Source organism: Lissotriton helveticus, chromosome 12 (genome assembly GCF_964261635.1).
Source record: "Lissotriton helveticus chromosome 12, aLisHel1.1, whole genome shotgun sequence".
In the NCBI taxonomy this organism is placed as follows: domain Eukaryota; kingdom Metazoa; phylum Chordata; class Amphibia; order Caudata; family Salamandridae; genus Lissotriton; species Lissotriton helveticus.
In genome coordinates, this window is record NC_136073.1 from 664,555,050 (window position 1) to 664,576,686 (window position 21,637).

Genomic DNA, 21,637 nt, shown 5'->3' on the forward strand with positions numbered 1-21,637 from the left:
CATTTTTTTGCTTTCAAGCTCCATTTGGCCCTTCAACTTCAACTCTGCCAACTTTATCTCATGATCCCTGGTTGCTTGTCTGTCTGCCAGCTCCTCTGGCGACAGGCCTCTGCCAAAGCTGTGGACGCTGTCTGGTCGCTCAGGTATCACAGGATCCACAGGCGCATCCCTTGATTCACTCCAGGCTTTCAGGGCCCTGTAGAAATCATCCTTGTTCCTGCACCCTGCATGGGGAACCTTGAACTTCTTTATAAAGCTCCACAGTTCTTTCCTCTTGTAGTCATCCAACTTTGATGGATCCCATTCTACCTCCAACACCTCAGAGGTCAGGGATTCCGCCCCATCAACGCTGTTTGTGCCAGGCATGCTTGCAACACTAGGGATCTTCTTTTTTTGCAGAATTGAAAAACAAAAAGTTTGTGGCTAAGTTACTGGACTGTAATCACTATGCAATGGTCAGTAGCTAAGGTAAAACACTGCAAATGTAAGTTCGCGAATCCTCACCGCTGCGTCCAACGTAGGAAGGGGGAGTCTCTGGTTGGCGCAGTGCAACACTGGCGACAAGCAGGGCCTCTCTCTTCCTCGTCAGGGCTGAGGGTTACCTCCAAGACAACCTCTGCTTACCCTCTAGGTAGTGTGGCTTAAGCAGTCTTAGGCTAATCTCTGGGGCATGTAGGGTTAAACATTTGCAATATTACACCATCACCACCAACCCACCACACAATGACACCAAACTGTATTCTGTAAAAATATATGTTCTTTATATTTTGTAAAACGCAGGCTTGTAAATACAGTCTTGGTTACTTTTGCAATTGCACGGCTCCAGTTACTCTTAATATGCCACAGTTCTTATTCAGCTCTTTAAAATAGTTCTTTACTTCAAAGAAAGGGGGTTACGGGTTCTCCAACGTACTGTTCCAGTTCTGCAGGCCAAAATCCCTGTTCAGCAAGGGTTCCCCTGACGTCCCGTGTGCCTCCCTGCGCCTATGGGATCCTTTGCGTAGGAGGATCGGGCCCGGTCCGCCCAAGCTCACGCTTCTCGCGCTCGGCTCGGCCGGGTCTAACTAGGCGTGCGGCTCGCACTGCAGGGAGTGCGCGCTGGGAGGCGGATCGGGGACGGCAGGCTGGGGAAACGGACTAGGGCTGCTCAGAGGGGGATGCGAGCCGGGCTGTCAAGGCGGCTCGTGTCGCAAGGGCGCACAGTACCTGGAGTGTTCGCTGGAGAGTTTCTCGACGCCGTGCCGGTGTCAGCTCGATGTCCCTCGTCGCGGTGTCTTCCTCCTGGGTTGCGAGCCACGGCTCGGGGCGATTCAGGGGGTTGACGTTGCGGCCCGGGCCGGATCTGTCGGGCACAGCGTCTTAGGTCGCAGAAAGAGGGGGCGGGGCCCCGGGCAGCACTGTGAGGCGCGAGCAAAGCGTCTCAGTTACACAGCGGGTAACTCTTCTCCCCCCACGCCGCTGCAGGTCACGATCGGCGGCGGCTGGGGTTTCAGGAGCGCTTCTCTCGTCAGGAAGCAGGCAGGCACAAGGCAGGGTCCGGTCTTGCGGGGCAGACGGCAGATAGGCAGGCGACAGGGACGGTGCTGGGGCCAGCGAGGCTGGTCTTCGGCGATGTCAGCTGGGGCCTGCCAGTTAGCGATTTGCGGTGCTTGGCGGGACGAGTGTGCCCAGAGCCTTCCTTGAGAGGACAGATGCAAGGCTCACAGCAGCTTCTCTTTCCAGGAAGGGTAGCGCCCACTGTTCCTGGGGCGCTGGTCAGGGGGCAAGTTCACAGGCAAGCCCTTGGAGATCTTTAGCAGAGTTTGGCACAAAGTAAAAATAAAGCAAAAGTCTCTTTGAAGTCTCTTCTTTTTCCTCTCCTTTGGCAGCAAGGCACCAGACACAGGCCAGAGACAGCACTCCTCCTTGTCCTTCCAGGTCCTTCTCTTCGGGCAGAGTTTCTCTTGTAGCACAAACAGGATCTAATTTACAAGGAGCAGGGCTCCTACTTTTATACCCAGTTTCTTTTGTTCTAGCAAGCCAGGGGGGCCTCTGCATAACTGCTCCAGTCTCTGAGTACTTGTTGTGGGTACTTGTGACTTCTGCATTCAGTGTGAGGGCAGGCACATCAGCCGCTCCCCAGGGGGGCGGAGCCGGCATTGAGAGGGCAGGAGTGGCCTGAGTACTTTGTTGACAAGCTTCGGTCCTTCCTGGGCCAGGTGCAGGCTGAGTCATCAGTCGCTCCCCAGGAGGGCGGAGCCAGCATTGTGGTGGCAGGGGCACAGCCTGATGCAACATTCAGGGGAAACTCCCACCACCCATTAAGGGGTCCTCCTGCTAATCACTACCTGTCAACTCCCAGCCCTGTCACTCACACACACCAGACAGTCAGATCCACATCCAAGCAGAGGCGGGCTGAAATGGTTAGGCAAGCAAATGCTAACTTTCTAAAAGTAGCATTTGCAAACACAGGATATTAAAATAAACTTTACTAAAAGAAGTATTTTATTATTCTGAGTTCAGGCATACTAAACATGAATTTCTACCATGTTCCCTGAGCCTGCTGGGATTATAGAGTGTAATAATTCCAGCAGCCCATCTGGCCTAGAAGGGAACAGGTAGCCTTACAATAGTGAAAAACGAATTTGGTAGTAATTCACTATTAGAACATGCCACACACATCAGGGCATGTTCTACCTTACACTTACAATGCACCCTGCCCTCAGGCCTACCATAGGGGTGACTAATATGAAGTTTAAGGGAAGGTTTAGGGGCTGGCAAGTGTGTGCACTTGCCCAGCCAGGGTGACAGTACCAGACTGCACGCAGGTTCTGCAATGGCAGACCCTAGACACATTTTAAGGCTGCTTCTGTGGGTGGCGCAACCAGCGCTGCAGGCCCACTAGCAGTATTGGCATTCACAAGCCCTGGCACTCCTGGTGCACTTTACTAGGGACTAACAGTAAATCCAATGAACCAATCATGGACATCAATCACATGTACACTTTACAGTAGGGAGCACTTGCACTGCGGCACGGGTTGGCCGGGGCGCAGTGCCCTGAGTAGCAGACACCAGCAAAACATTTGAGGCACAACAGCAAAAAGTGGAAGGGAAACTCACGCCAAGGTGCCAGGTCTAACACTCTCGTCCTGATCGGGTTGGATGTCGAAAAGGCGTTTGACCGCGTTGATTGGAGGTTCCTATTCACCACACTCTCGGCGTTTGGCTTCTCCCCCCAATTTATAAACATGATCCAGGCCAACTATAGAAACCCACGGTCTAAAGTATCGGTTAACGGCGTGCAGTCCTCCCCCTTTTCGCACTCCAGGGGGACTAGGCAGGGATGCCCCCTGTCCCCTCTGTTGTTCGCCCTTAGTATAGAGCCACTAGCAATTGCTGTCAGAGAACACCCTGGGATTGAGGGTCTCCCCTTCACAGGAGAATCCCATAAGATTTCTCTATTTGCCGACGACGTCCTCTTGTCCCGGTCAAACCCGACTGTGTCTCTCCCGCACCTACAGCAAGAACTGGAACGCTTCGAGAGGACTGCTGGCTTTAAAGTTAATCCGGATAAATCTTATATACCTAATCTCACCCTTTCACAGAAGGAGGTCCGTCATCTTCAATCGCTTATGCCATTAGCGTGGGCTTCCTCCTCTATCCAATATCTGGGTGTGCAACTGACTCCGACAGTAGAGAAACTATACGCAGCCAACTTTCCATCCACTATCACCCGAATTCAGGCAGAGCTGACAAGATGGAAACCGCTCTTTCTATCTTGGTGTAGGAGAGTAGGGTCTGCTATCCTATGGTCACCCCAAATTTTTGCTTTTTGCTTCACTGGTTTTAGACTACTGAGGCTGTGGGCCTGCTAATCAGACCCCCAGCCTGCTGTTCTCTCTCTAAATTACTGATACATGTGCTATAGGTACATACCACAATTGGAAATGGACTCCTTGTCAGCCCCTGTAGTATGCACTATAGGTGCCCAGGGCATAGGTGCCACCAAGGCCTACCAGGGGCTGCAGCATATCTTTTGCCACCCCTGGCTGGTTCTTAAATTGACACAACTGGCTGATCACTCAGCTGGGGCAAGGTGGTGTAATCACCCCTTGCTTAGATATAGTATACCTATATCTGAACCTATATCTGGACACATATAAACCTGTGAGCCACTCCTATGGCAGGCCTTAGCAATCCTGGAGGCAGAGTGCGTGGTTTAATGTGAGATGGAGCTCTAGCATGAGCTGAGCCTGTCTGCAGCCGTCGGGAACAAATCCCTAAGCTGTTTCAGGATAATGCCATACCATATACTCTTAAGTGCATTATAATCCTCGCGGTTATATAGCAACTCTGGTTTGGCTTTATCAAAACATGTCGTGTAAGGTGTCATACGATTTGGAATACTATCCCCTCGCCAGTTCTGGCGACGGGGATAGCATTCCACCCCTCTAGAGGGGTAAGACATGTTACTTTACTTAAATGCGGTTAATTTCTAAAAGGGCCTCAGATCCACAAAATGGATGCTTCTGCCACAGACACGAGTCTGACCCCCTGAAGCTGACCGAAACTCAGCCCAAGGGGCCTGGACAAAGGGTTTCCTGTCGCAGGGCGGTGTTACAACCCCCCAGACAGGAGATAGTGGATTGTAGCAGGGAGGTTTGAAAGAAACCAGACAGTGCCTGGGGAGCACAAGGCTGCCCCTTGCATAATCCGGCCAAACCGGTTCTGGGGCACTCCAGCCCCCGCCCCAGCGCTGCCAGGATCAAAGGAAGGGGGTGTATCCACTCACTTCCTGGGTCCCACCCATAGGAGGGGACCTAGCAGGTAATCCAGCCCCCCAGATTCGAATAAGAGTGGGAGCAGTGCCAATGCACTTCAGATTAGCCTGATGAAACATAAGAAACAAAACTCTGGACCCTTCGACATCCTACTCAACGTAGAAGACTGAAGAATCTCCCTTGTGGTCAAGGAGTGACCACCCTGTGCAAACAGGCACCATCCAGCCCTCGACGTCTACTTTGTTGCAGTTCCTGCCGGAGCTCGAGCGACAGAGATCGACGAGATCAAGCTTGCCTGCCTTCTAACAGCCCGATCCACAGTCCCTGCAGAGCTGAGACCCGTGGAGGCGACCGGAAGCGTGGGGCACGCCATCTTGGAAAGACCACGAGACGCTGACCGTGCAGCCCACGAGTGACCCTCGAAGCTGTACAACGGGGTTTGAGAAGCCCCAACCCTGAGCCACTCTTGCACCGAAGTTCAGCCCCCTACACTCGACGAGTGCTGCGTGGGGCCCTTCTGCTTCTTTTGGCTCACCGCGTTGGCCAGTCCCTTGCCAGCTGGCTTGTGGCCCCTGTGCCAACGAAACTTGAAATACGACTTGTGATTCTGGTTGCTCCAGATTTGCACCAGCTCCCCTGAAAAGGAGCCCCCACTCTGACCCTCCTGGTCCGAGTGAGAAGCAATCTTCCAGTTCCGCGTGGATTGCTTTTGCCAAGTGTTGTTTGCTCCAATCTTGAAGCCGACAGCGCCGACGGCGAGAGCCTGCGTGGGACAGATCGTGACCTGCTCCTGGACTTCGTAGATGCCCCAGAGCCCACGTGACAGCGGAGAGAAGCTCCTCGACAACCACCTGATTGCGCCCGACATTGCCTGGTTCCGTCCTGGTTCCACCCTGGTCACTGCTGAGTGACCCAGACTCTGTCCCCTCTGCTTTCAGGTACTTTTCGACTCGAGTCCACCCTTGGACTCCACCGGACACTTCTCCTTCACCTCGCCTGCAGCCCTTTCAGCTCCAAGCACCAAGAACCTGCGTGACGAAACCCGACTCAACTTCGACCCTGTGCACCCACTTCCTGTGGGTGAGGTAACATTGCAACGTCGGTGTTCCCACACTGGTACACACCTCTAGGGTCTGTGTCTTAAGTTTTGTTCCTCTAAGTTCAGCGGAAGTGTCCTTAAACTCTAACTTTGTAACTTTTACGCACCATTGGTTAACATTGATGCATGCGTGCACTTTCTGCACTGCACCCGAATCCCGCGGGCTTTTCCCGACTTCAGCATTGCTTGTCCCGACTGCTCCCAGCGATTCCCTAGGCCCTAGGCCTAACCACTGATCGATTGGTATCTCTTATACCATTTTTTTAGTATATGGTTTGAGTGGCCCCTTGGCCTCATCCAAAATTTGTGCAACTTTGTATGTTATACTGTGCTTTTGATTTAACGCTTGTGCCCCTTTATTCATAAAGAATACTGGGGATTGTTTTTAGTAATAAATACATATATTTTTATAATATATACTTGTGTGGTGTCCTTTCATTTGATATTACAGGATTGTATGTGGTAAAACAGCTCGCTTAACACGACCTCTTAAGTTAAGCCTTTAAGGCTGCTTAGTCCATGCTACCCCTAGGATAGCTTGTCTAATAAGGTTGACTTACAACCAGACACCATAAGGGTTGTTTGGACTGATACAAAGTGGTTCCAGAATTGGAAACATTATATATCAGGCCAACTTCTCACACTTGGCTATGTCGCGTCCATGCAATAAAGATGACCCTTCTCCCTAAATTACTGTATCTATTTCAGGCGCTTCCAATAGACCTGGACAGGGGTTTCTTTAGGCGCGTCAGAGCAATGATCCTACGCTTTATCTGGCAAGGAGGGCGTGCTCGCTTCTCGTTCTCCCTGCTGCACCGCCCCCAACGGGAGGGGGGAGTAGGCCTCCCTGACATCCAGCTCTATTATAAGGCTGCGCAACTTAGGATTCTGGTCGAACGGTCGCAGAAGGAGTCAGAGAAACACTAGCTCCATATGGACCGCAGCGTAGTTGGGAGGACGATCTGGGACCTAATCTGGCGAGCGAGACAAGACAGACCCAAAAATTCCTACCTTAGCACCCCTACACGTACCACCTTAAGAGTCTGGGATTCTGTAATGAAAGATGAAAGCTGGTCTTCATTCCCTTCACCCTTTACGCCAATACACTTCAACACAGCGTTTCCTCCAGCTCTTCAAGAGGGACCCTTTGACGCCTGGCGGGAGGCTGGATGCCTGGCACTGACCCACTTGTTCCATAACTATGACCCCCTTACATTTGCCAACTCTAAGAGAGACTACGGGGTTGGAGATTCCGAGCGCTATCAGTATACCCAATTGCTGCACTGGGCCTTAAGTCCCCAGATCCGAGAAAGGGCTACCCGCTCCCTTACTAAATTTGAGGCATTCCTTGTTAAATTCTCATCCATGAAGGGGCCAATTTCATCTCTGTATAAACTTCTGTTGTCCACTACACTTTCTCCCCAGCCGAGATACATGTCTATGTGGGAAGGGCTGGCCCAACGGGACATTACTGACGAAGAATGGGCTCATTTGTGGTCTGACATTTTTAAATTCAATCAATCCACAGACCTACGAGAGGCACACTTGAAGACAATGATGGACTGGTACTGATATCCATCCAAGTTAGCTCGAATCTTTCCGGGCACGTCAGATAGATGCTGGCGAGAGTGCGGACGGCTCGGAGATTTCCAATACATTTGGTGGGACTGCCCAACCATCAGACCTTTCTGGGAGGAAATATTAGCGCAGGTGAAAGACTTACTGGGGTACCCCATCCCGACATCCATGGCTGAAATACTTCTGGGCATCCGGGATCCTATGTTAGAACATCAAACTAGGGCGGATAAGAGAATCATGTGGCTATGTATTGGGTCAGCCAAGCTCACTATTCCGGCAGCATGGAAGAAGAGAGAGGCGCCAGCGATGTCCCTGTGGCATTGCTCAGCCTGGAACGTATGTCGGATATTTTTAAGGAAGACTTCAAGAACTTCGAGTTCAGATGGGGGCCGTTGGTCTCCTTTCTCTCAAGGGGTCTTCCATCAGCAGTCTGTCCCTCTACAGTTCGGGCCCTGCATCTCTTTCAACTCTAAGGAGGCTCCACTTCGGCGAATCTATGCCAGGATATAGAAACCACCACCAGGGTAGATGGTGGGGGGAGGGTTCGGAGAGGGGGGTTTTGTTCTACTGTTTGGCTTTTGGTGCGATTTCTGGCTTTGGCTTAACTGTTGACCCTAGGGAAAGAAACCCTCTATATTCACACGCACTGGAACTATGTTCGATGATGGACCTGTAAAGGACTCTACCTTTTGCAGAGACGGCGACGGAGCTGCCATAAGCTCCCACTGACACTCCCTCTCGGAATGTTTCTGCTGTGTACCCATAAGCTTTAGCATCTGTACCCCTCAGTTAAGCTGCAAGTTGTGATTGGGGTACATTGTCATATATACCAGGGTTTTTCTTTTATGTTCCATTGCTTTGACTAATGACCAGCTTTCCCCTGCGAGGGCTAATTGGGCGGATTGTGCCTTAAGTCTATGTTAACAAATTTAATAAAAACTTCTTTGACAAAAAAAATAGCCTTTGTATTATCATAAACACATTAGAAACATAATCACACATTTACACTGTGCCAACTGGCACTAGGCAATATTCACAGGGGCATTATATACAGGACCAGGCCAATCGGGCCACGGTCAGAACCATCAGAACAGGTAAGTATAAACCACAACCAGTAACTACTGGTACAATAATGACCTAAGCATTATCACATTAGCCTTAGACACCATCCTAAGCATAAACACATTACGCAATAGGCCTCACCAGCATAAACACATTATGCAATAACCTCCTAAGAAGCATAGACATCATTAGAGGCATAACCCGTGGTGCATAAATCACATTATACATACATCATTGTAGTGATAACATCACTCATGAATCACATTACGCCTAGACCTCATAGTCATATCTGTAGGCATAAACACATGATGAAAGGGGCATTATATTAGGGCTTTGAGCCCTACCAACAGCAAACCTGTCCCCCTAGCCAACTGGCCTTCTCTGGGCTCAAATGCCCTATGTCCCGCAAAGTCAGGGCTTTAAGGGGGACCTCGCCAAGGGCCCCCTGGCTGCCTCCGCAGCAAACACAAAGTGCGTAATGTGCTGGGGCCTGTGGTGCTTCTCACCCCTTTTATCATCAACAAAAATGCCCCCAAATGTTGCAGCTGCCCACTGTCAGGTGAGGCAACTGTGAAAATGAGGCCTGGCACAACCGTGCCCCTTAGGCCTCTCTGTGACTTCAAAACAAATGTGGCCCCATGTTGCAGCTGCCCACTGCCAGTCGGGGCAGCTGGGAAATCAGCACGGGCACTCACGGTGCCCTAAGCACTACCACAGGGGGCGGGCACCGGAAATGTGCCCGACACCCCCCCAACACTGAGCCTCACTCACCAGGCTCTCTGTGGGTGACTCCGCAGGCTCCGTGGACCACCTGGCGGTCCCCAGGCAGCGACAATGTGCCTCAGCAGGTCTGCCCTACATTGGCGTCTTTCTCCTCTGTTCTGTGCAGGACTCCGTTCTTCACCCGGTCCCTCTCCTGGGACCGGGACTTCGGCAAGGAGCCTGCAAGTCTCGGGACGTCCTGGGCTGCCCTCGGGGCTCCTCCCAACAACAGGGGAGCCACGCTCGGGCCAGCAGCCACTTGTCATCACTCTCGCTGGGGCAGCACACACGGGGCTCTCCCTCCTCACAGGAGCCACGCTCCACCCCAGCCACTACTTCCGCTTCCTGAGGGCGCAAGGCCCTGCCCACCGTCAGGCTCGTCCTGTCTGACTTCCGGGACGCTGCGCAATCGCGACAGACGTTTCTCTTCCTCCTCTCGTTGCCATGCGGGGTGGGCACCCGCCAAACTCAAGGAAGACGCGGGGTGGGTACCCGCATCTTCAGCACCACAACGCAAGGTGGGCACCCGAGGTAAAGGCACCAATGCGGGGTGGGCTCCTGCTCGGCTTCTAATGGATACATCAGCGGGATAGGCTCCCGCAACAGCATAAAGGCCTTTCCAGAGGCATCAAAACAGCGGGTGGGCTCCTGCTTCCCACGCACTGCGGGGGAATCCCCACGTCTAGATTCCCTCGGAAGAGATTGCAGCTTGGTGCTGCAGATGCAGGCAAACCTGCTCCTCTCTCCTGGGCAAATTAGAATATAGCGGTCACAAGGCGCTAGGAGCCTGGACTGCAACATGAGGAAAAAGGTCCAAAAGCAAAGTTTCTAGGGTCACAGCTGGGCCCAGGGAGGCCAGCACACAAGGTCCTCCAGCAGGGAGGCAAGCCCTCGTGGCGGTTCCTCCTAGGCCCCTAGCAGCAGCAAGCCCCAACTAAGTCCAAGAACAGCACACATCATTGGGTCACAGCCCCTATATTTATACTCAGCATTTCTTTGTCTGCAGTGCAGGGCATGGGGGAACCAGATGCAACTGATTCATGGGGGATTTGGAGCACTTTGTTTTCCAAGCTCCTCTTCCCCTTTGTTAGGTGGGGGCTCGTCATCAAACACACCACAGGGGGGTGGAGCCAGCATTCACTAGGGCAGGCACAATCATATTTAGGGACCAGGGACTTCCCCTCCCACTACTCAAAATGTAGATGTCCCATTTAGCCTAGCGCTGACTCACCCTGCCCCTCCTGGATCAACACACCTCCCTGCCCCTGTCATTCAAAAGTCAGACATGCAATTCACATCAGGCAGGCAGACACATAGCACACAAAAATGCCAACTTCTAAAAGTGGCATTTTTAAAATAGTTATAATAAATCTGCGTACACCATTGCGTAGCATTTATTATCACTACTCCAAATATATCAAACTTGACCCCGCTGCTCCTCTTATATCAGGAATTACCTCTGAAACACTTTTCAGGGAATCCCCAATGCATTCCTATGGGAGGGCAACCCCACAGTAGTGAGAAGACAAAATGGCTGTTTGTCACTACCAGGACAAGTCACACACTTAAGGTACATGTCCTATCTTTTACCTACCCTGCCCATAGGGCTAGCTAGGGCCTACCTTAGGGGTGACTGACATGTAGTAAAAGGGGAGTCACGGACATGACACACACTTTAGGTGCCACGTCACAGCAGCAGTAACACTGCCCGCAGAGGCCTGAGATAAGTTTGAAAGGCTTCTTTGGTGGGTGGCGCAATCAGCGCTGCAAGTCCACCAGTAGCATTTAATTTACCAGCCATGGGTATATGGGATACCACTTTACAAAGGACCGACAGGTACATTAAATAGGCTAAACAGGTGTAGACCAATCTTACCATATTTAACACAGAGAGTGCACACACTTTACACTGGACAGCAGTGCTAAAGTGCCCAGAGTCCTAAAACCACCAACACCATGTCATAAAAAAGGCTAGGAGAAAGGCAAAAAGTTTAGGGATGACCCTGCAAAAAGGGCCAAGTCCAACACAACCCCCTTTCAGCCTAAACGCAGGGTAGACCAATCACCACCTTGATGGGCTTCCCTGCCTTGGTCGATAGAACACGGACCAGGGCCCGCAACTGCAGGGACACCCTCCAGTTCTACGCCACTCTGAACACACGTGGTTCCCTCTGTCAAAGCTTGCAGGACCAACTAGGCTTCCCCACTGGTACCCTCTAGCTCTCCACGGCCAGGACAAGGCCCTAGGCCACCCAGATGTCACTGGTCCTTGCCAATCCACACAGTGGGGTGCAGTAGCCCCAGGCACATAGTACCCATTCTCCACTCTACCCATCTTAAGTGCAGTTCAAAACTGCCACTGATCCTCCAACCTAGGGTTCGCACCCTCAGGCTGACCAGAAGTCACGGGGGAGGCTCTCCTCCCCCCACCTCTTCTTCTGGGGTTCCGTACCCTCCTCCTTGGAGAGGCAACCTCAGAACACAACTCTCACCAGCTAGAACTCCCTAACAGGAGGCCAGCTCACTCAGACCTTCGGAGACTCTTGTCTTCAGAAAAACAAAGCACACAGCACAGTTCGTCTTCAAGCAGGGGGGACACAACACACAGCAAAGTCCCTTAGTCCTCTCCCTCAGCAGAAACAGAAAACTGCAGGCCAGCCCTCATTGGCTTTACAAAAGTTAAAGGCAGACATGTTGTTTTTGGTACACTTTCACTGTGTTGTGCGTTACACCTTCCGAAGTAGGTAAGTATTCGGTTTGGTATTTTTGCCCTAACTATTACCACTTTAGTAAAGTGCGAATAGTAGAGCAAATTAGTTATAACTTTCTATATATTTATAAAAAAACTATGGAGTAAAGCAGGAGTACTGCTGTATTCCAAATATTTTTTCGAAGGTTAACATTTTTGTTTATACATTTATCTACGTTTAAACTACCGTACAGTGAAGTGTGTTTTTTGTTTTTCAGAGTAACACATTTTTTGGGGGCATTTTTGTAATTACAGCACTACTTTGTACACTTGTATGTACATATTTAAATATCCAAATAATTGAAAAACACCGTAGCACATTATAATATTAAAATACATTGTCTTATAGTGATTTTCATTTTTTTTATTTTTTCCAGTACAACGGTACTCCTGCAGTACTTCCGACTTTATTTTTTAAAATATATATAAACTTATAACAATTTTTCCTGCCTACTACCACTCACTAAAGTTGTAATGGGTATGGGAAAAATACCATGCCTAATATTTACCTACATTGAGTGGCGTAACGCAGAACACAGGGAAACTCAAGCTGAAAAGAAGATGGCTGCCTATCGCTTTTGTAAAAGCAGTCATTGGCTAATCAGCTAATGACTTATCACTATATACCTCGGGAGTACCACAGACACAGATATACCGAAATTCAAAACACCTAAAACTTATGAAATACATACCCTACTTACATGCAGTAGACCTTCTATTACAATTAAGTTACAAAAACAATAAAAATGAACTTACATGTGAAGTGATGAAAACCTATCTGTGATGGAAAGATTCCCAATGTACCTTCTGCGATGTGAGTGTAGCACCCCAATTTCTGACTTTCATCTTCTCGGCTCATGAGCTACCAGTTGCCCAGCCCCAGATTCACCAGTAATCATCAGGGGCTCAGCCACACATGGGCTATGGGGTCATACACGGCTGGTTGCTGTTAGCTCTGGCACAGCTAAATATAAATCATTCTCTCTGCCAGCATTCTTGTGCGGGGTGCTTGCAAGGTACCTGGCTCTTTGGAGCTGTCAAGCTTCTTGGCAGAGGCATATTGAGCTTTGCATGTATGTAACACTAGGAGCACCATACTTTGGGGTTCTGGCTCTGCATATATTCATCTGACAAGTCAAAAGCTCCATGTTAAGGCACCTTCAACCTCCTTTCCAAATATGATCCCAAAGGTTGGATTCTTTAGTATTGCCTATTAACTTTTCCTCCTCCTTGGATTCCAATACAATTACGGAAAGACTGCATACAAATGTAAGAAAAATCCTAGGTACAGAAACGTCAAACAAAAGACATCCCGGTCTTGGGAAGAGAGGAATTGCCTTCACAGAGAGCTATGCCGCCTTTTGGTGAAAGCCAAAGATCATTGGAAGCCACAAAGCTGATGCATCTGCTTTTGAGCAAGACCATCTCCATTGCGGCATGGAACATGAGGACCATCTCCAAGACAGACAAGACAGCCCAAGTAGCAGCAGAGGAGTCGCACTCTTTAGAGTCATGGTGTACTCCTAGGCACCACATACAGTTGTCGTGCGGGTCCGTTACAGACATCTGACGTGCACAGGTCTCACACGCCTTAAAGCCCGAAGGCATTGCACACAGTTCCGTGACGCCGAAGGCACCGAGAAGACCCGAAAAACAGGCAAAGGAACCGCTGGTTTTCCAGGATCCGTGTTGGGACGGGGAAAAGAAGAAAACTGACGTCAGCGCGCCGGGAGGGGCATATATGGCTCCGCTGATGTCACATCCGTGGACGACGTCAAGGCGGAGCTGTGCAGCGCCGTCCCCTGCGCGCAGTAGTGCTGCTGCGGAAAGTTTTCCGGATCCAGTCTGATGCCTGGGGCTATTCTAAGTTAAGGAATCTGCGGCTAGATGTCTCTATCAGATAAATGCATTGCAGCACAAGCAGCCAGCCACATGTTATTGCAAATTGTATTGGACTACTCTCCAGATATAATCGTGCCACATGGGATGAAATGCAGAAACTAATGCAACACCTCCCTGATCACTACATCAATACCAACAACGTGGTACACAATTGGTGGAAGAAGGTAGGGATATATCTAATGCCAGTATACAATGTGCCCTAGACTCTGCAGACAAAAGCACACACGAAGTTAACACCAGTGTGCTTATCAGACGTCACGCATGACTCAGAGTCTCTGGCTTAGTTCCGGATGAACAACAACGCATGCTCAATTTATTATTTGATGGACAAAATTTATTTGGGCCACAGGTGGATTACATGCTTGAGAAGTTAAAAAAAGACACTGAAACAGCTGAAGCAACGGAGGCCATAAAAACATAACAACGTGGTTCCTTATGTAGTGGTCAGTACAGGGGTGGAGCTAGAGGGGGGTCCTCCTCTGATTCCCACACTGGACCTAAACAACAGGGCTCCTATCAGAGTCAATTTAAAAGGGGATCTTTGTGTAAAAAATGTATAGAAATAGAGGTAGAGGCCAGGCAACAACTACCAAAACTCCCACCCCTCCAAAACAGTGACCAGCTACAATTCCCCAACCACATATATCAACAGTCGAGGAAAAGTTGAATTTTTTTTATCCCCACTGGCAGGACATCACCACAGACCAATAATTTCTATCCATAATCAAAAATGGGTATTGTTTAGAACTCAAACACCACCGACAATACCACCAGGAACACAAAATATGCCACAAGAACATCTTACCCTTTTACTGGACGTCGTTCTATCTCTCCTTTAAAAAGAGGCAATAGAAATTGTACCCTTACCACATCAGGGACATGGAATATTCTCCCTTTATTTTCTCATCCACAAAAAAGACAACATCCTAAAACCTATCCTAGATCTCCGGCCACTCAACAGTTACATCTCCTCAGAACACTTTTACTTGTTAACTCTGCAAGAAGTGATACCACTGCTACAGCAAGGAGATTTCATTACCGCATTAGAGCTCAAGGGTGCATACTTCCATATTCCCATTCATCCACCACACTGCTATCTACGTTTTCAACTCTACAGGCAACACTATCAGTTCAAGGTGCTACTCTTCAGGGTCACTACAGCTCAGAGGGTTTCACCAAATGCATTGCAGTAGTGACAGCTCATCTTAGAAGGAAAGGAGTACATAGTTTCCCCTATCTAGACGATTTGCTCATCAAAAGCCCAAACTACCAACAGTGTCTTCAAGACACTCAGAAGGGGATCAACCTTCAACACAAACTAGGGTTTACCCTAAACACACAAAAGTCTCATCTGCAGCCATTGGAAATTCAGCCTTTCCTAAGTGCAACTTGCAATTTGGTTACTGCTAAAGCATATCCCAGTACAGAAAGAGTGCAAAAGTTCACAGAAACCATACCTCTTTTTCAACCACAAGCTCAACTCACAGTAAAAGTAGCAATGGCGTTTTTAGACATGATGTCATCCTGCATAGCCATATTACAACACGTTCGCCTACATATGTGTACCCTTCAGCACACTCTACAATCTCAATGGATTTAAGAATAGGGCATCTCCAAAATTGAGCGTGGGTAGGGCCACCAATTCATTGTTCTTTGCAGTGGTGGAACAGCCAGGGGCGGCTCCTCCGCTAAGGCAGAGTGTAGCCCACTGCTCTCAGAGCAGTGGAAAAGGGAAAAAATAAAATTATAACAACAGGGTTCATTGTTGCAGGGCTGGGTTAGAGTAGGGCGGGGCTAGTGGCACCGGGATGAAGAGTAACTCATGCACACCAAGTGCGCGTGATTGCTTGGCCAGCCGTTTTTGGCCGTCCAGTCATGCGCACTTTGCATATTCCCCGCTAAGCTTTAAAACACAGCCTGGTGAGGAACATGCACAGGCTCCCACTGCCCAGCATTGTGATTGGCTTAAGGGAGCCTGTGTGCTTCCGAGACTCATCAGCAATGACGGAGGAGATATGGAGACAGCCGCCAGGAGGTAAATGGTTTAAAAAAAATATTTTTGTTCCCCCCCCGTTCCCTGCCAGCCGCCACTGGGAATAATAGCAACTTGTTGCAAGGCTAGCCCTTCAAAGCCCCAATTCTTCAAATCACCATTACCAAAGATGCATCCCTTCAGGGATGGGGAGCACGTATGGAAGATCTCACAGTAGCTGGATAATAGCTCAAACACATCTTCATATCAATCATCTACAGGTACCAGCAATTCAGCTAGTCCTCAAAGCTTTTCACAATCACCTACACCAAGAAGCAGTACTAATATGAACAGACAATATGACAGCAATGCATTATATTCAAAAATTAAATTTTCCTATAATTTACTCTGGATAATGATATCTTAAAAAGCAAGCCATTTTTGTGGTAATGTAGTTTCAAAGAAACAATGGTTCAGTAAGGCAATAGGTCTCTGAAATGTTTTAGGAAAAACACAATAATTCCTATATGTTTATAGGACCCAGCATTTTACAGTGTATCATTGGTAAGTATAGGGCAAGACACATTTTGACATTGTCATGGAATTAATTTATTCATTGAAAAGTATTATTTCATTTTTTAATTGTTTTAACTTTTTGACCTAGTGCTCACAAATATGTGAAATAACGTGCTGTAGTGATTTAGAAGACATTAAAACATGCTTCGAGTTAAGCAACAAGAAGAGACTCCTTTATAATAATTTAATAAAATAAGGAGATAGGTTGTTCTATGGTCGACGACGTTATATTTGAGATCTTCATCAGAACAGGTGTGTGAGCCCCTAATATTTAGAGCATGGCTGGACCAGCTGTGTGGTGGATGCAAATCAAGTGAAGGCACATTGTATTCGGCTTACAATAGGAAGCCCGAGGGGGCTAGCAATATAGTCAGGTGGCTGAAGTCCACGTGAGAATTGACAAGAACCCGCATGTAGCAGGTTCCTCTTTGGGTAATTGCTGGTTCAGAGCAGATCATAGTATATTTGGTGATTGAGCATGTATGGAGTTATTCGGAAGGCTGGGCCTAGCTCCAGTTTTCAAGAAAAAGCCACCGAATTACATGACATCTTTGTAAATCTGTCTGACAGTCTCAAGTATGTGCAAGCCAAGGAACTTCATGGTACACGTTACTTTGGTAACTCATTATCGCTGACACATAGATCTTTAAAAGAATGCTTCACTTTTCTCCCAGTCCTGTGCTCTGTTTATATCCTCTAAGAGTGACACAGACCAAGAGTTCTTCAAAATCTATGTTAATGAATGCTTACGTTTGTAAACAGCCAGTGGCTTATTGCTAAAGAGCATTGTATATGGCAAATAATGCTGTTTATGCGTACAATGACCTACACAAGTTGTAATTCAAACGTCTGTTTTTCCTGTGACCCCCACAGATGTACAGGAGGAATACTTCCACAAGATGAAGGACTTGATTGAGGAGATGTATGAAGCTTACCAGAAGCCAGTGTATCTTATTGGTCATAGCCTTGGCTGCCTATATCTCCTTCATTTTTTAACTAAGCAACCCCAGGAATGGAAGGACCAGCATATTAATGGCTTCATCTCTTTAGGGGCGCCCTGGGGTGGAGCTGTCAAGCCATTATTGGTGCTGATGTCAGGTGAGGTATCTGTTAATTGTGTAGATTACTCATGTTGTTGTTGACATAAGATGTGGATGGTTAAGGCCCTGCTTAAATAAGATGTATTCACATGCACAAAACATACCCTCATAAAAAGGAAATTTGCATCAATTATACTTGTAATAAGTCTTGGAGCCTTCTTCCTGTGCATATTTCAATAGTCACTTAATGGTAGGTACTCACATGTAACAAAGATGCAAAAATCAATTAAGTACATATTGAGCCACAGGTGATGGCTAAATATGTACACCCTGGGTATGTACACCCAGGGTGCTTGACTCAAGTCAAGCACCCTGGGTATACATACCCAGAGTACGTTGAGTGGAAGTGGCTTGGTAGTTGGGAGTTGTGGTGGTAGGACCAGGCAGTTAGCAGTTGGGATCTTCAAGCCATAAGAGCTGGAAGATAGAGTGCACTTTGGAAAGAACTGGCATACAGAAATATAACCACAATATAGAAATGGGTATGCTGGTTGAATTTAAGTATCTGAGATTCAACAACTCAATATGTTGCAACAACAAAAAAGTATAGAAAGCCAAAAAGTTAACAGTTATCGAGAGAATGTTACAGCACAGGCAAAATAAGTGTCAGGGCCCTTGTCAGGTGGCCAGTACAGCTTACACCACCCATTGCTCAATTTACTCTCTGCCTTCAAATATATTAGGGACGATTGTGGTTTGACTTTGGGGTCACACAAGGAGGTTATCTCAACGCTTCAAGCATACTGAGCGTGATGCTGCATGAAATTTAGCATTTACATTTTTTGTTCATAATAACCCAGAACAATCAACTTTATAAAATCTGAGGGTGGGCGGTGTATTTTTTCTGGATAGCCTGGATGAGAATGGATGAAGAGGGATGGGATAGATGATGTGAATTGCTGATTCAGTTAGCACGGGTTGTTAAACGTAGTGCACTGTGGGATTTGAAGGCAGAGAGTAAATTGAGCAAGTCGAAGTATGGGAGGGTACTTGATTGAGAACAGGTGGAGCGAAGGGGTGGAGACATGTGATGTTAAAAGCAGAGAGTGAACAGATAGTAAAGGTTGGTTTGGTGGTGAATATGCTGGGAGGACGCTCATTTTACATTTCAACAGGTATGAATCTGCATTCATGATAATGTACCCAGAACAACAAGTTTGATTTTTTAAAGATCACCAGGACGTTATGAAGGAGGGGTTTGTGAAAAGTTAGGGAGGTTAAACTAATGAAGTAGGATAAGGGGAGAGATGCTGGTTGATGAGGGAACAGAAAGTAGGAGCACTGTGGAGTCAGGATCTGCAATATTTTTTACATATTCGGAAGCCCTAAAGTTTCCCCTAGGTGTTCCATGGGTGTGGGGTCCTGTAGATATAGGCAAGGTCCTTATAAAATATATTTTATAAGACCTGGTGTTAGAATAATGGTCCAAGTCATTTTCCCATTGCAAAACCCAAGCCACATAGGTTAACATGGCAAAAAGTTAGTAAATAATAACCAATATCAAGCAGGTAAATAAAATATAATTCAAGGGCTTCCTAAATTCGTTTTGATAAATCCAACAATATGGTATTGTTGAATGTATTCTTAAATGTATTGACAAGAAGTTATAAGACATTCTTGTCTGTAAGCCAAAATCCAGCCCTCTAGTAGTCTGATCTGATTGGCAAAAGTTAAGTGGATTAGCCAACCTGCTGCTTTGATAAGGTGATAAATAGCCCAGGGGTCAGGGAGCCATACTGGGTCTGGCACATAGGAATGCTATGGCAGGTGGTGGGGTTGTAAAGCATCTTCTTCAAAGAGAGGAGGGGACAGGCAGTGTAAGTCAGATCCAGTTACAGCCTTACCCTCTGAACCCAGACAGATGGTAGGCTTAAGGCCGGAATTTCCAGATGCAAGGGGGGGGCATATGTAGATGAGTCATCCTGTAGGATGGGTTAGTTAGCTTTTCTCTCTCTGCTTGAAAGAAAATCAGCCATGATGAATTTTGGAGAAATGGTGCTCTTTAGCAGAATATAGTGCCACACTTTGGAGAAAGTGGTCAGACCCTGGAGTGTTGCCTTGGGCCTCATTGGACAGGAGTGCCGCCCTGCTTGACCAACCAATAGAACTTAGAATAAGTATCTGAGTGGGGCAGAGCCTCTCAGATCTGCTGCCTGAAAGAAGAAATAGAATAAGGGTCCATGCTAAGGAGTTTGATTTACACCAACCAGGCCCTGTACTCTAACTGACTGCGCCTGATGCACAATTTGAAACTACATCCATGTGGACCTACCTTGCTTCAAAAGGACAAAAGAGTAGACTTCCTGCAAGCTACAGATTAACAGAGCTCACCTGGACCATCACCACCAAGAATTCCCAGCCTAGAGTACTATCATTGGATTTGTAAGGGTTTTGTCCAAGTGGATTGTGGGAACTGAAGTCCCAAAGTTTCAAGCACCATCTTGGAACTTCCAGATCCTTGGAGTAAAATGTGGACTCTTTGGGGCCCTCAAAGGAACTTCAGAAAGAAATTCCAGAAGTCTGGAGAAACTTAGAGCAACTTTGGAAAAAAGCTCTATAAGTGGACCTACTTGACCTGGCCAACCAAGCTGACTTCCCTCAACCGCTAGCCAGCCTGCCGTCCAGGTTTGTCATGCTGAAAAGCTCAGAAAGTCCGACTTCCAGAGATAGACCGGGAGTTGGCTGAAACCCTAACCCGGAAACCCTCACTGAAGCGGCCTGGTGAAGAGCAGTGAGGGACCCCTGAAGAAAATATCAGTAAAAGTTTCTACGTTCATATGTAGAAGAGGTAACCGGGACCAACCGCGAGAGTCAAGCTGCCCACCATCAACCGTGAGCAGGCCTGGATCCCTGGTTCGTCCCGCTGGAAAGCTCCAGAGGTTTGACTTCCATAAATTTGAACGGGAGCTCGTCGCAAGGCAAGCCGGCGAACCCTCACCGAATCCGGACTGGGTGAGAGCTCGGAGGGACCCAGGAAAAAAAGCTCCAGAAAAGTTTAAAGTTTCTAAGTCCAAAGGCAAAAACTTTGACCAAGACCTACTGCTAAGGGTGGTTGTTCTGAAACTTTGACTTTGTCCTGGTCTAGCACGACCAGATATCCCAATAGGCTTTATCGGTTTCTATGTGCTATATAGTGCTTAAAATTTAAAAATGTATATCTCTGGTTCCCTACATTGGATTATTTTAGTTTTGTGTCATTTTAAAGATAAAAATATTTACTATTTGTATAAATTGGTGTTGGATTTTGATTGTGTGTGGTGTCTTATTTACTGCACGGGTTTTTAAAATGCTTTACATACCTTTCTTTGAAGTTAAGCCTGCCTGCTCGCAGCCAAGCTACCAACGGTTGAACATGGGAATCATTTTCTGAGACCTTTATTGCGCCCCACTTGATGACCCGAAAAACAATCTAACAAAGGAGCCGATGAACATGCGTAATACAGTCTGTTGGAGGAGTCACAATACCTCATGACTTGAAAGACTTCTTCAAAGAAAAACAAGTTGCAAACTTCTCAGCCCAACACTATATGGCAGGAGTATGCTAAAAATATAAATCTGAAGCACTATACTTGAATGCTTACAGGGTAAGTAACATATTCCATATTGTTCGAGGCATGTGTGATTGTAGATACACATGCTGTGCATACTCCTGACATCTAGCATTGGGTTTGAAAATTTGCCAGTTGTTATATTTTGAAGAATTCTTCGAGTCACGAGGTAGTGTCACTACACCTCTTCCTGGTAATATGCATGGTCATTAGCCCCATTATTAAGGTTTTTTTTTTTACCATCAGCGGATTTGTATATGTGTTACCGAGCTCTTGATCGACGCCGTCACAATGTTCTGTTTGGTTCCTCTCCCTTCTGTCGGTATTGTTTTGCTATCATGGTTTTCCTTTCTTGCATCATCTTGACTCACCCAGCTCGATTGAATGGGCATGTGGCCAACTTCAAACATCAAAGGGTCTAGTTCTTCGCCTCCCCCCTCTGTTTTATTCTGTCAAACCATGCCTCCCCTGTGATGAAAAACACACCTGAAATACCCCTGAGCCGATCTACATCAGGTCTGTAACCTCT

General features: G+C 47.7%; 1 protein-coding gene and 1 long non-coding RNA gene across 2 annotated transcripts in view; one reads left to right on the plus strand and one right to left on the minus strand.

Moving 5' to 3' along the window:
• Positions 1-21,637, plus strand: part of LCAT (lecithin-cholesterol acyltransferase) — a 455,195-nt gene that overhangs the window by 397,598 nt on the left and 35,960 nt on the right. Inside the window, exon 5 of the mRNA XM_078671393.1 lies at positions 17,334-17,558. Within this exon, the coding sequence (XP_078527519.1) occupies positions 17,334-17,558 (225 nt within the window). The remainder of the gene's footprint in view (positions 1-17,333; positions 17,559-21,637) is intronic.
• Positions 1-21,637, minus strand: part of LOC144799823 (uncharacterized) — a 463,812-nt gene that overhangs the window by 302,837 nt on the left and 139,338 nt on the right. The window lies entirely within an intron of this gene.